We start from the raw sequence: 15,395 nt of genomic DNA, 5'->3' as shown, positions 1-15,395 counted from the left end.
CTGTGATCTAATGTTCTGCTGTCAAACCTCAGTAAATCTTCCCTCAGTATTAGGAGAGGAAGACTGGAAGGTTACCTCATTAGCCACGTTTTGGTATCTTAGCTCCAGCTATGCTGGCACGGATTCCTGCGACTGTTAGATCCAAGAGCTTGGCACCAGAAGACAAAATGAATTTTGTTCTAAATTGAAAACCACAAACTTCTGCTTCTTTACGAGTCAAACCATGTAGGTTTATGAAATTATAATGAAATTACATATAGTTTAGCAGAAGTTATTTTAGCCCCCAACTTCCTGTAATAGTTAAATGTGAAGTCCATTTGAGTTACAGCTCTGTTTATCTTTGTGGAGTAAAGATAGACTTGTCTGGCAGTGTTTATCAATTCATTCAGTCGATTATATTGTATCACAACATGTTTATCTTTACTCTCTTGACCTCCATCTTTCTTCAGCTATCCTCGTCCTCTGATTTGTCCTTTTACACCACCCCATTTTTTTTAGTGCTTTCACATGATGCATCACCCCATATCCCATCTCATATCCTTATCCTTTTTTTGTCTCGTAGCCCTTGGCCTGCTACAAAAATATTATACTATTTGTTCCTTGTTTTCATAATTACAGTCCAGACTTGTACAATGCTGTGCTCAGTGTAGCAGTAAATTAAGTGAGTCTCTCTCTTTTCCCCTCACAGCAAAGTAAAAAGAAAAACATAGTTACAGCACATTTGCTTTAAACACTGACTCTTCTCCAGGCCAACTGTCTCTTGCTGTCTCCTGCTTTCTGTCGCACACTACATGCATGCACACATAAAAGTAATAAACACGGACAGCATGCATACACAAGCGCGTTTAGAGACACATTAGCATGAGCACAAATTTCTCCTTTCCAACGGAACGTATTGAACAAAGTGAGAGCGATGAAGCAAAGGGAGGCAGGCGAGACAAAATGTCTACAGTAGAAGTGGCTTTGAATCTCTTCCAGCATTGTCTTGACTGACAGAAAGGATCTCTCTGTTCAGCCACCACACACACACACTCACAAACACACACGCCACTATGTTGTATGTGCTTGTGCATGCGCTTCAGCTGTTCCTGTACTGTACATGTACACAGCCGGCAGCATACAAACAAGGTTCATATAGCGGGCACACACCACTCTGCGGGGTATACAGGGATGTGGTGTACTTCCGTGCGTGCATACATGCCCCTCAAACGCTGTTAAAGACGCTTAAAATCCAATATGACGGGTTGTGCTCAGATGGACTTTTTTTTTTGGGGGCCGTGCACCTGTCAGCACATATATTATGAAGCTGAATTACAGAGAGAGAACTAAATTCTGCAGAAACTTGTCTCTGTTAGCAGGTGTCGTTTGGCACCTCTGATTTTATTTTGATTAAACTCTGACAGAGAGAACTTTGTATTTCGATGCCCATTATGTTCAGACTGTGATGAACGTGCTCGACTTTCTATAGTTTTGATGCAGCACTTGAAGCTACGGGTGGTCCGCCCTGGTTTCTGTGGTCTCTGAGTCCTAGTTTTATTTCATGCACCACATCTACTGTGGGGCTCAATAGGCGAGGTGTGGGGGAGGGGCCAGCCCATTTCCATGTGACCGAGGCATCAGAATGCACCAATCATAGGGCGGTCCGTGCCCATACAACAATGGCTGTACTCTTTCAGCTCTTTCATCTCATTATCCCTCCGCAGCAAGCGGGCCTTGCATAACTTTGAAGCTTGTTTGGCATCATAACATGTATTTGTGTCGGTGCGGGTGTGTGTGTGCGTGTGCGTATTTGCGTGCGAGATGGGCCTGGCAAGTAGCTCAATGTAAAATGTATGATATGAGGCTCAGAGAGAGGGAGGCACAGATAGGGAAATGGAGGTCGATGAGAGGGAGAGAGATGGTTGTTGTCCCACAGATGTAGTCTCTAATGAGTCTGAGGTGGAAGCAACACTCAGTGTGCTCATAGCTGCCATAGCCGAAGCCTACTGTATTATCATTCTTAATGAAGTCTCTGAAACACCCAATGTTTAATAAGTGCTGCTGTATAAGCCAGCTATTTCCAAACGAAACCTTATGTGCAGATTTATTCAAATAGCAGCCATCAGCAAAGTAAATCTGTGCTCATGTAGCAGTAATGAAGAACATCATTTTGCCATATTTGGAGCTGATTCACTGATAGTGGTGCGATCTTGCCTCTCAGATTGTTTGTCTATGATTTGTGTTGTTGCCATTTTATGATTTGCATTTGATCACAGACATTTTGCTGTTAAATCTCAAATCGGGCCTAAAACACTGACCTTCACATTAATACAAAAATCCATTTAGGAGAATATTATCTGGAGGCTATACAGTCATCAAAAGAGAAACTCCTGATGTATTTGCATCTTCCTTCTTCATTCTTAATGAAATATAGATGTTTTTGTTTAGAATAATGAGGTTACTCAGCTTCCATTATTCCATCCGCAGAGAGGCGGGCGGCGCTGGAGTAACGTCAAAACCTCTTGATTTATTTCAATGACGTTAACACTCATTATTTCGCCATCTGTCACATTTAGTAATATGTAGGCCCAACAATGTTAAATATTTCTATTCTGTGTCTCCGTGTGTAGGTCGCCTGGGGTTCCCCCATCCAGGAGGGGACAACCCGCTGCCCCTCAATGGTACGTATGACTCAGGTTTTCAATGGCCTGCTAACATAAAAAATTAGGGGTGAACAACAGGAGCTGAAAAGATTGTGTGCAAGATTTAAAAGGCTGATAAAAGTCAAAGCTTTAAAAGTCAATTTAAATCTTTAACAATCTTTTAAAACATCTTCTGATTGAATGTCAAGCTGTGAAGCGGGTGAAGATAGTTGGAATGGTGTAAGATAACCTTGAGTATTTGTGTCTGGTAATGTTGGAGCCTCGTGTGCCTTTGCTTTCCATCCAACCAAAAATGTAGTGTGTCTCCTCTGTGCCCCTCTGCTTTATAAATGTCCAAATAAAATCAAATCTCCAACGCGACATTCGCCCTCTTAAAAGTAGTTTTAACTAATGAGAGTTGTTGTGGATGACCTTTCTCTTTGTTTGTAACTTCTATCGGGTCCTTTCCTTTCATTTGACCGTTGATACAGTTTCCCTTTAAATAAATAAATGGATAAAGAGGGGAAGGAGTGGGTTTTGATGCCAAGAAATAAGTGAGAGGATGGGGGGTGGGGGGGTGGATTGAAGGATCAAAACAAGAGAAATGGGACTAGCTATATGTGTTTTAGTTTAGCTCCTTCTAATAAAACCTTCTTTTCCTGTAAATCATTTCTCTTTAGGGTTTTACTGTATGTTTGGTACAAAATGTGAGGCTCTTTAGTCCTTTTTTTAAATTTTTGTTTGACTTTTAAATATATTCCTTCATGCCTGTGTTTCAGAAACATGAAGATGGCACCTTTAATTTGTCAAAGCACATTCTTTGACCCTTGCCTCCTTATATATATGGCCCTAATGCACAGAAGAAAAGAATACCTTTAAACTGTATATAAATAACCATGCCAATCCTTTTGACATGCTTCGGTTTAATATTCAGCTACCTCTCTCTTGCCCTTGCACACACTCTCCCTTTATCATTGTGTAATTGTGTTGTTGTAGCTTTTGCTCTCTGGTCTTGGGCCAGGATGTAAAACAGGAGAGGCCAGTAGTTTCTTCACGAGATCACAGGGTCACATGGGCGGATCACATGGTCAGGAGCTGTCATCAAGCTCTGAGACAGATGGTGCCAGCGGATAGGCAGGATTCAGAGGTTGCACACCAGCTCTCTTCTCTCTCTCTCTCTCTCTCTCTCTCTCTCTCTCTCTCTCTCTCTCTCCCCCTTTCTCTCTCTCTCATAAACATACACAGATTGCATTCCTCATTCTCCTGATGTCTGTCTCTCTCACGCTCACTCTCATTTTCTCTCACCCCCACACAGCTTTTTATCAGCTTGTTTCTCCATCTCTTTCAATCTATTTTTCTCTCTCTCTCTCTCTCTCTCTCACACACACATACACACACATCTTTTTATAGCAACCCTCTGCTCTCTTTCAATCTGCTTTCCTGTCTCTCTCTCTCTCTCTCTCTATCTAGCTCTCTTTGACCTTCTCCCAGAGTTAATGTCCATCTGGGTTGGAAAGTCCACTGAGGGAGCTGCGGATTATTGCTTGTGTGTTCTGGCCACTTCTTCATCCTCTCTATGTTCTTACAGTTTTAGATGGATCAATGCTGCAATTTCTCCAGTATCCACATTTTAATTCATTTCACTTCAGTTCTGTGCAAAGAAACATTATTTTCTAGGGAGAATATTAAATAGAATGAGGAAAAGGAGTGCATTCCCGTGTACACGTATCACAGTGAACTGCATTGTGGACTGATGGACCTTTTTACTAGATCAATTTTAGGGGTAGAAATGGGAGTTGGATTTCTGCTGCATGAGTAAGAAAAAAAAACACCAACTCCTTTTTACTTTTAAGTGACGTAACGGAAAGATCAGCAACTAACACTATTGTTTTCCTCGAAGTGCCCCTTGCGGTTGCCATGGTCACACAGCGGCTACCTGGAAAAGTTGAACAATCTTCAAGTAGGGTGACAGAGGCAGATAACTGTGCGCACACACACACACACACACACGCACGTGAGGGTGGTAGTCATCCTCTGTGCCTTCCTGGCGCAGGGCTGCTGTCGTGTTTGCACTGGAAACAATGGCGGTCGCAACGGTAACAGCTTGCTGTCACAGATGCATTGTGTTTGACAGTCTAAAGCATGACTGTTGTAGAGCCAAACTTTTACCATGAGTGCAGCAAATCACATGTTGTGACATTGCTGGCCACACTCAAATAGAAAGTTCCAGAAACACTTTATGTTAGCTGCTCTGTTATTACTTTGGGCAGTTTCATTTGGTTTATTGTTGAAGTTAGCCGCACTAGAGCTTCCTCTGCACTGGTATCAGCAACAGAATCTAACAAAAGCACCGTGAAAGCTTGGTTCATAGTGACATACTGGATAAATTTCAGTCTTGTTTCCGTCAGTGAGACTGCTATCGTTAGGGTCATATCTTGTTCAGTTTTAATGCTGATGTCAGTTCTACTTGACCTTAATGAAGCATTTGATTCTGTTCAGAGAAGCATTGTGGTTCATTTGACTAAAATTGTCCTTGATTATCTGTGGAGTGACTCAAGGTTCAGTCCTTGGACCACTTGTTCTCCTTTTATATGATTCTGGGTCATAATTAGAGAGTGGGACATCACTCTTGACTGCTATGTGCATTAATACACAGTTGTACTTTTCAGTCGAGTTTAGCAAACTGGTTTCACAACTGTTTAGCCAGTGTTATGAAACTGTCTAACAATTTCTGGCAATTAAATTCCTCTGAAGCTATTGCCCTTGTGATGGGCCTTGAGCATGTGTCTGCGCATGCCTCACTTCTTTTTGTATTTCCTCTGCAGGGGCCCACAAATGTGACCTTGTCTCTCAAATTCAGCACATTAAACCTGTCTTGAATAACTTGGGAGTCCCATTTGACTTAAAGCCTCAATTTTGATCAGCAAATTTGAAGCATTTCCAGTCATGTTTAATTTATAAAGGAACATTGTGAAAATTAGAACAATATAACATTTCTGTGATACAGAGAGGATTAAACAGGTTTTTATTTCATCCCCCTAATGCCTTTTTTTTATCAGCAACTACATCAAGGCTTTTAATACTGAATGAGTATTTTTGTGCTGGAAATGAGGCATTTAAATAACGTCATTGGAAACATATTTGCAGGACTATGTAAAAGCTTTCACAATTATCCTTTACATACTGTAAAGGTTGTAACTACTGTAGACTGCTTACTCATTTTCAGAGCAGTTGAAGTAGAAAAGGCACAAAAGCCTCTTTTCTGTCATTGTTAGCTTGCCTCAGTAGGCTATTCTTATTTTCTGGGTTAAGGTGAAGATTACTGTGTTTTTTGAATCGTTTCTTAAAACATACATTTACTGCAACACCTTTTTCTATTTTATCTCTTTTCTCTCTAATGTTGTCATTCCAATGCTTATATTTACTTCCGTTACGCTTTTATTGCTATTGAAATTCTTATAATATAATTTGAATTGTTAGTGTTTTACTGATCTGTCCTCTGTGTCTTTTTATCTCTTCGAATTTTGAAGTGTTGTGTGAATAATCAGGTGACAAGTGTCCACCCTGAAATGTGCCAAACATCCCCATCCTTTTTTGAAATACAGTGAGATAAAATGATTGTGTTGACATAATGATCAAGCTAGAAGTCATTACCTTCCCTCACTCATGCCTTTTACCACATCCCTTCAAAATATAGACTTTTTTTTACTATGAAAAAACAAACTGGTACTTTATTCTCTACTCTAGTGTTGATTAAAGTGTTATGGTGACAGTTCCACGGGCTGATTATGATTCATGGCTGATTAATGAGAAGGAGGGCAGGCAGGCGGGCAATGGAACATCCTTCCATTGTCATGAACCACCTGGCACTTTTATTGGTACAGTGTATTATGCATCTTTTATAATCATCCTCTTCTTTGATTTGTCCTTATTCCACATGCAGCCAGGAATTATAGCAGGAGACGAGGTAAAATATAATCGTGTCACTTTTTCAGAATACATTCAACTCTCTAGGTCTCAATATTTTGACGTATTTTGTGACGTTAAGCCGTGCTGTTATGATTTTATTGGTTATGGGGGGCGTTTGGTTTGTTGTTAAATGAATGCTCTTAAGTTTTGAATGACCTTGCGCTTTGTGTTTGTACAGTGAAGTGACATGTTTGTCTGCATGACCCTGTAAGTGTCGAGCCTTGTTATGAGCTCGTGAAGCTATGCTTGACTTTGCTTTTTCTCATATTCACGCACATTTTGCAGGATTATTAAGTCAGACAATACAAGTTGCTAGTGTCACATTTAGCTGCAAGTTAATGAGGCTGAGAGACACACAAAGTGGTACTATGTGATTTACACACACACACACACACACACACGCTGCAACGGAAGCACAGACACATGGCCAGGCACATGGCCAGTCACGCACACACGCACACACAAATGCACACAGCACATACTGTAAGCTGAGGCTAACTCCCTCGCATAAATCTTTATAAAGCAGCTCAGGGCAGGTTGTATAGGAGCAGGAATAGGCCAGGGAGGGCTTAACCTCTACACACACACACACACAAACACAAACACACTTGCACAAACACGCACAGTTCACTATTTAAATTGTGCACTGAGAGGACAACTGTGTGTGTTTGTGTGCTGTGGAGTCATCCATAGACGGTATAGTTGCTCAGAATGACGCATAACATGACATTCTATACATGTCTTACTCCCCCTCCCCCCCTTCCTGTTCAGTCCATTTCAGTTTTGGATATGTCTCATTACCACTTGACTTTCTTAATATGTCTGTATCTTTTTCTCCTTATTTTATTTAATGAGCTATAAATGATTTATGATTGATTTTTAGTTTAACATGAAACTAGATGTTTTTATCTCTTACTAACCTTTGTGTGCTGTATGTTCCTCTTCAGTCCTCTTTGTGTTTATTCCCCTACAGACAGCAGTGTTTTCTTGATAGTCTTAAGCTTTTGAACACATTAGCAGATGTTGAAGGGGTCTTGAAATACCTGGTGCAACATTTCAGTCTCACCAGTGGGTATTAAAGCCACACAGTGCTCAAGGAAATGGATTAAATATGATCTAATGCGTCAGTGGTACTGTGTATTACATGCTACTAACATGCCTAAAACATGTCAGATCAAGAAAAATCTGAAATGAATACTTTGCTTCTTTCCCTTTCACCCAGCAACAGCTGGATGACTCGACACAGTGAAAAGTGAAGAAAAAAAAAAAAATGCTAGTTCTCAACTCCTAGTTCTCTCCTCAGGAAATAATCCTTTCCTGCTCTCCTCTTCTTCTTTCCTCTCAGGCCATTCCTCTCTCTTCCCCATGGAGGACGGTTTCCCTGATGACGAGCGTGGTGATCAGGGCCTCGCAGGCCTGGGATCTCCACACTGCTTTCCGCACCAGAATGGAGAGCGTGTTGAACGCTACTCACGCAAGGTCTTTGTGGGAGGGCTGCCCCCAGATATAGATGAAGGTACAGTAGTTACATTAAGATCAAAAGGATTACATTTCTGGGCCATCTCAGACAGGGCGGGATGTATTTTCAGCAATGATCTATACTTAGAAGGTCTTACTGTACATTGAAGGATACTTAACGGTGAAATCTGAGATGGGGCACTTCCTGTAAATCTTCTTAAGTGTTTTCTTTTAAAAACCTGTGGACTTGCCAGTCAACTTGCATTTTGTTTGCTTGATTTCAGATGAGATAACAGCCAGTTTCCGGCGTTTTGGACACCTGTTTGTGGACTGGCCTCACAAAGCTGAGAGTAAATCTTATTTCCCCCCCAAAGGTATGTTAAATCCTCATTGCAGTCTCTTCGTATTGTGCTAGTTAATTGTTTACTGTTTTAACCAATTCCTGTTCGAATTCATCACTAAAAAAAAGATGGGTTTCAGTCGTTAATTTGGTGTCTTTGTCTCCGGTGAGAGAAAAAGACAGAATTTAGGATTCTTTGGTACAGAGCTGTTTGTAAGCCTCGTATCTGTGTACTGCCACTATCAACATGTGTGCATCTACATCAACACATGTGCCTTCAGGATATTATCTGAAGCGTTTTGTAAGCATGTCTAGACTGTTTGCGTGTTTCTCTGTGTTTGTAAAACCTTATGGCCTCCTGCTGTGAATGCAGAATGTCATGATCAGACACAAAGTCACAGTAATCACCACGCTTGATTCCAACATGATTCTTCGTCAATACTTAGTGTCCACAGCACCATGAATAACCCCGCTGTATTTCGTGCAGGGTACGCCTTCCTGCTGTTCCAGGATGAGAGCTCAGTGCAGGCTTTGATCGATGCCTGCATCGAGGAGGATGGGAAGCTATACCTCTGTGTGTCCAGCCCCACCATCAAAGACAAGCCGGTCAGTTGGAAGCACAAACACAACCATCTGCTCACATCATGACTTCACAAGCAGCTGAATTTGTGTTTACGTGTGTATGAATCTGTGTGTGACAGGTCCAGATCCGCCCGTGGAATCTGAACGACAGCGATTTTGTGATGGACGGATCTCAGCCTCTGGACCCGAGGAAAACTATCTTCGTAGGAGGTGTCCCTCGTCCTCTCCGTGCAGGTATCCTTCATTTTCCTGTTTGTCTTTTTACACAAGACTCTTTCCACCAGGAGAATTGACAGCAACTGAGTGTTTGTGATGACAACATGTACAATTGAAGTATACAGTGTATACTGTGCATGTGGGTTGAATCACATGTTCGCTATCATCTCTGTCCTGTATTTTCTGCCATTTTTAAAAGGCCTTTAAGATGTTCTCAGTAGTTGTACATGTATGTAAAAGGGTAAACAAAATGAAAGACAGGTGACTCTTCTGTTTTCAGTACATCCCTTCATTTTATACTTGTTCATATGTTTATAAATCACAAATAAGCAACACCTAGTAGCCAGTGTTCACTTCCCTTGCTCCATTTCTTCCCGATTATGTATTCATAATAAACATTAAACCAGCTAGAGGCTAGAGCTAAAAAGAGGCACTGTGCTGCTGAAATCGGCTTTGACCTACACCAGCCCTATCAGGAAGTACTCTCTGAGGCACACTGTGCCGTGTAGAATATTAAATTCCTTTTTATCCTGATAGCGGTGTTTTGTGTACTGTGTGTTCGTGTTTTCTGCACTGCTGGTAGCTGTGCTTTAGACTTCTGTAGCTGTGGTAATGACCAAGGTCATAAGGCCCTGCAAGTGCATTCAGTGTTTTATCACACTGTCTGATATTTGGGTCTAAATTTACATGTAAAAAAAATCTGCATATTAGACAACGCCATTTATGTTTTAACAAGTAAAGCTGCACTATAAATGTGCTGGGTCGTCTCCTCCCAATTTGCATATTTGTTCATTTCTGAAGAAAGAACACAATAAAGACTGAAAATAAACTTTACTGCAGCTGTTCATGGTGCACTGCTCTCATATTTGCCCCCATCAAACTCTGCTGACCTTTAATCCATCTGTGCTGATGGCTGAAGCTCTCAGATCAACAACCCTCATCAACTTAGTGTGTTGTGTGTTTGTGTACACTGGCTACATGGGCATGAGTTTATGTATTAAGCCTGCGCGTGTGTGTGTGTGTGCACATTATTGATGGGTTTTTTATTATTGTGTTCATGTCTTTTGCAAACTATTTTTTGTGAATATTTTATTGAGCTATTTCTGTCTTTTTTTTTCTCTGTCTGCAGTGGAGCTGGCCATGATCATGGACCGCCTGTACGGCGGGGTTTGCTACGCTGGCATCGACACAGACCCTGAGCTGAAATACCCCAAAGGAGCAGGGCGGGTCGCCTTCTCTAATCAGCAGAGCTACATTGCTGCTATCAGTGCTCGCTTTGTACAGCTGCAGCATGGAGAAATCGATAAACGGGTGAGTGCTAAGAAAACAGAACTCAGGGTTTTTCAGTCTCCCCTTCTGTCTTCATTTGTCTTCTTTCACCTCACTTCCTGTTTCAGTTTCTCTCAAACTCTCCTCGCCTTTGCACCATTCGTACAAAAGAGAGGAGGAATAGTTTTGTTAAGGAAGGAAAACCGTGACATGTCAGGAGAAAGGCCTATGCACCTGTTTACCGCATGTCATGACTTCACTCAGTCATTCACATAGTGTACAGTTGTGTGATGTGTGTGTTTGTGTGCACACTTATAAGCCGAGGCTATCAATGACTTACCCACTGCTGTCAGCAGCCAAAGAATTACAGTAATATCTGTGGGTCTATCACGCAGCTTACAGTTGCCTGTAATTTACACAGATATCACTCACATTTGCACAGCAGAGAAAAGCGAACAAGATAACTTGAGCAGACATCCAAGAGTGAAGAAGTAACATCATAGTGCAAAAAAAACTGGAATAATTGTACGCTGCTCCCTCATTTGCATAATTGGTGTTCAAATTTAGTAGACAGGGTGCCTTGGCGACATTCTCTTGCTAATAGCACAATCCCTCATCCCTCTGAGCAGTTGTAAAAAGCATGTAAGTGGTGTTTTGAATTGCAGAATTCAAAAGAAAAGGGAGAAAAGGGAGTTTGAAATCCACTAATTTCAACATCCCAAGGAAGTCAGTAGCGCTATCTAACAACCTCATAAAATCCTTTGTGATAATTTTCTAAGCAAACCATGTTTTCATGTCCTTTTATTTCATTTCCTGTAAAAATGCTGGAAAACATCTCGTAGAGACTGTAGAATTAAAAATTACAAAGGAAATAATATTTTAAAAAATCTAACTGAATTCCCGCCTCTGACTGCAGGTGGAAGTGAAGCCATACGTGCTGGATGACCAGCTGTGCGATGAGTGCCAGGGAACTCGCTGCGGCGGGAAGTTTGCACCCTTCTTCTGCGCCAACGTCACCTGTCTGCAGTACTACTGCGAGTACTGCTGGGCGGCCATCCACTCACGCGCAGGACGAGAGTTTCACAAACCCCTAGTGAAGGAGGGAGGCGACCGGCCCCGTCACATCTCCTTCCGCTGGAACTGAGCGGACGACAGAGAGGGAGAGGCAACAGGGGAGCAGGAGGGCAGGTAGTGCAGGAGTCGCAAATCATTGTACAAATAAATGCACTTTTCTGTTGCTGGTTCCTTTTTGCTCTAATTTCAACAAACCTTTTTCTCATTTTTTTTTTTAAGTTAATATATATCTATATTTTGAAGATAGAAAAGAAAAACTGGAATTGTATCCAAATATGTCCAGCAAGGAAAAAAGATGTGTAACATAATTTTATTTATGCGTTTTGATTTTTGAAATATTTTTATTAGTTCTCAAAAAAATGCATATATAGGAAAGTTTGAGGTGTGATATGGTACTCTGCTATTCAATTGACATATTTTTCTTAACAGTGTATTTGATTTTAATTTTGATACAAGAGGCCCCGAGACAAATCCTCTTCATTTGACATTTGATTGACTTATTTTGTAGCAGAGCTGTTGCTTTATATTCTGTGAATCTCCGGAGCAAACGCTATTGAAACAGGATATGATTGGCTATTTATTTCTGAGAGGTTAATACAAGAGGCTCCAGAGCATATGTGAATTGAAAAAGGTGTTGCTAAAGAAGAGTGCACTTATTTCAAGTTCAAAGAGTGCAGATAAACAGTATACGAGACCCTTAGTTGTTAACCAAAGCTGAATCGTAATTAACTTTGAAGAACAGAGAGGGCCCACTGCAGAACGAAATGGACTCTTTTTCCCTCCCAGATCAAAATGTTTGATCCTCTCTTTTTATGATTTTCCGAGACCATACAAATATTTTGATGTTACTTGAAAATCGCGACAAAATTTTAGCAACACACATTTGGGTTTTGATCTCCATTTTGACATGCAAAAACTAATACCTCAAACTCAGCTGCTAATGTGCCGAATACAGTTTAAAGAAAAAAAAAAAAGCAAGAAAGAAAACATCAACACCCGCTGGTGTTCTCCTTTCCTTAGAACTATAATCAAAGGGAAGTGATGCAACTGGCAGAGTGTGATGTGACTGGCACAGTTTTGTACTCACTTGCTTCATCACCTCCTTATTTTTGTAATCAAACCCAGGGTTGTGCTAGGGACGGAGCAGAGCATCGTACAGTACAGAGTGTATTAGGGGAATGTATGGCGTAGGGAGGCTACAGGAGAGACAGGCTTACTGTTTGAAGAGACAAGTCCAACCCCCACTCCCCCCCTCCTCATGTCTGCCTGCGGCCTCTACTGCTAAGCTAGCAGCTAACTGAGAGTAGGGCCTCATTCGTGGATCGAGATCCCAGCTGCACACAGCGGGGTTCGGATCCAGATCTTTCAGGACTGAGGTTAAGGTAACTCCTCGAGAAAAGGCTGGTTAAGTGATCACCTTTTTATTGCAGTTTTTTATGGGGCTACCACCAAAATGGGAAATGCCTGTCTTTGTTAGTTTAAAAAAAAAAAAAAAATGCATTTGTGCAATTCTCCCAAGTCTTTAATGAAAAAGCTCTACTTCGCATCCAAGAGTCGGCTACATTTTAGTGAGAGAAGCAATTAAAGTTTATCTGATTTCCGAATCGTCAGCACACGTTTGAGTCATGGAGGGATCTGCCCTCTATCCTTTCTCCTGCCAAGCTAATCCAACTCAGCATCCAGTGTTTTTGAAGCATAAATGAAGATAGTCTCTGCAGTGTGCTCTACTACTACATACTTGTGACCCACATGCAGTTTGCTCTTGATAACAAGATTGCAGGTCCAGTAGGTTTCACCCAGTGGCTTTTTTTGGGAACCAAAGATGGCTGTGCAGTAGTGGGTCATACTGTAGCTCATTTCCTGTTTAGGTTTTTTATTCTTATTTTCTTTCTTTCTCATTTCTTCAAGGATGTTTTTCTTCTTTTAAAAAAAAAATCTGTCACTTCTACCCAGTTTTGCTTAACTGTTAAGCCCTGATGGACTCCAGCAAACCAAAGATTGGCCTTGAACATGATATATTTATATATATACATATATATATATTTGACAGTGCAGTCAAAACCCATTAGAACACCAGTGGAAAAACAACAGGGCTTACAGACAGACACACACACACACACACACACACATACACACTCACACACAAGGCCTCACACTCTCCATAGCTCAAAATGGAGGTGTCCGCTCATAGGCACTAGTTTTTTTTGTTTTTTTTTCTTTAAAAATCTCAAATAGGTCTGCGCGTTTGGGAAAATTAACATAAAGTGGACATTCACGCGGCGAAAGTAAAACTAATCCTCACATTTGTTTGACGTCTTAAGTCCTACTAGCCGAGCATTTAAATATGTCAGGGAGTTAGTAAAGAAACTTGATTACACAACACACACTAGTGAAAAAAAAACGTATCCTCATATCGGCGTGGTGTCGTTGCACCAGTTTTGCACCCTGGACATTAGTTTTGTGGGTGTGGTGGGTGAGCATTTTAGAAGTTAAAACACTTTGTGAAGAATTTGCTGTTAAATGAGATGAAAAAAAAAGATTATTTTATACATGGCCTGCTGATTTTTGGTACAGTGTTTTCTAGCTAAATTATTTTGTCATGCACATATAAACATTTATTATGCACTACTTTTCTAAATATTTTTTCTTTTTCCAACAGTCATTTTAGGCACATTTTTCACAAATGGGGAAACTCCTTTTTGCAATACCTCAATTTTTCACATTGTGAAAGGTAGCTTTTGTACTTTTGTTACTGAAAGATCTGCATATATGGAAATGTTCATTTTAAGAAAAAAAAAGTTGAGTGATTTCAATATATATTATTTTCAATTATGCTTTTTATACATTTCAGTGCTGAGGAATCTTTACAACTAAGTGCGCACTTGTGTTGATGCGACTTCAGATCTGCAGAGGAGAGACCAAAGTGTATCGCTCTCTTGGTCTAACCTTTTCGTACACTAGATGTTTCCAGTCAATCTGGTCAAATAACAGCATGGCGAGAAAAAAAAATATACCAGTTGTAATTTGAAATTGATGTTAATGTCTCTAAACATGGCTATACTAGTTGGAAAATGGTAACTTCTGTCTTGGTTTCCTCTCCATAGATGGAGTATAACTTATTATAAGGAGAATGCAAAATTTGGCTCACGCTTAACGCTGAATCTCGTATCACAAGAATGGATGTTTGGTGTTTAGATATTTTAATATTTGAAAAAAAAAAAGTATATATATATATATTCTTGAACTTGCCAACTAGCACCTATTATAATCCTTAGCATGCATGACAAAAAAAAGAGAAAATGACAAGTACATAAATTAGCTATTAAAATTAATTGTTGTGGTGTGCACCAAATGTTTCTCAACTATTAAGTTGTTAAGGACACCCCAAACCCACTCTCACCTCACCTCACCCCCCAGCCCCAAGCCCCAACCTTTCCCTTCCCCACGTGTTGATCTCCTCGCTTCCCCATTCGCAGACCTCTGCAGGATGCACATGACAGAGAGATAAGACGAGAAACAAGACAGAAACTAACTTTAAATCGATTTTTGGCAGTGCAGGACTTTGAGCATCCTTATAGAACACTGTTTAAAAGACTTGAGAACTCATCCCCGCTGTCTGTCGAGGTGATCTTATATAGACCTATCTGGAGGAAGGGGAGCTTAAAGACTTGAATGTGGTAAATGTTGCAAGTTAACTTCAAGTTGTTATGTGCAATACTTCTTTTGAACCTTTTTCCAGATAAAGACTCTTTGCAATGTAATTCTTTAATGCCATTTTTAATTGCAGACATTTAATTAAAGAAGATGTTAATATGTTTTTCACAGTCATTTTCTACTGTTATTGTAATCCTTTTCATGCTGGTGTT

The 15,395-nt window shown here is 40.6% G+C and overlaps 1 protein-coding gene across 1 annotated transcript in view; it reads left to right on the top strand.

Annotated features, from left to right (window-relative positions):
- Positions 1-14,813, top strand: part of cpeb4b (cytoplasmic polyadenylation element binding protein 4b) — a 32,471-nt gene extending 17,658 nt beyond the window's left edge. The window contains exons 4-10 of the mRNA XM_042431010.1: positions 2,610-2,660; positions 7,936-8,106; positions 8,333-8,422; positions 8,876-8,994; positions 9,090-9,204; positions 10,316-10,497; positions 11,372-14,813. Of these exons, the coding sequence (XP_042286944.1) occupies positions 2,610-2,660; positions 7,936-8,106; positions 8,333-8,422; positions 8,876-8,994; positions 9,090-9,204; positions 10,316-10,497; positions 11,372-11,599 (956 nt within the window). The 3' untranslated portion in view covers positions 11,600-14,813. The remainder of the gene's footprint in view (positions 1-2,609; positions 2,661-7,935; positions 8,107-8,332; positions 8,423-8,875; positions 8,995-9,089; positions 9,205-10,315; positions 10,498-11,371) is intronic.
- The last annotated feature ends 582 nt before the right edge of the window (positions 14,814-15,395 follow it).

Source organism: Thunnus maccoyii, chromosome 13 (genome assembly GCF_910596095.1).
Source record: "Thunnus maccoyii chromosome 13, fThuMac1.1, whole genome shotgun sequence".
Lineage (NCBI taxonomy): Eukaryota > Metazoa > Chordata > Actinopteri > Scombriformes > Scombridae > Thunnus > Thunnus maccoyii.
The sequence above is the reverse complement of the archived record's forward strand: the minus strand, read 5'-3'. Positions and strand labels throughout refer to the sequence as shown.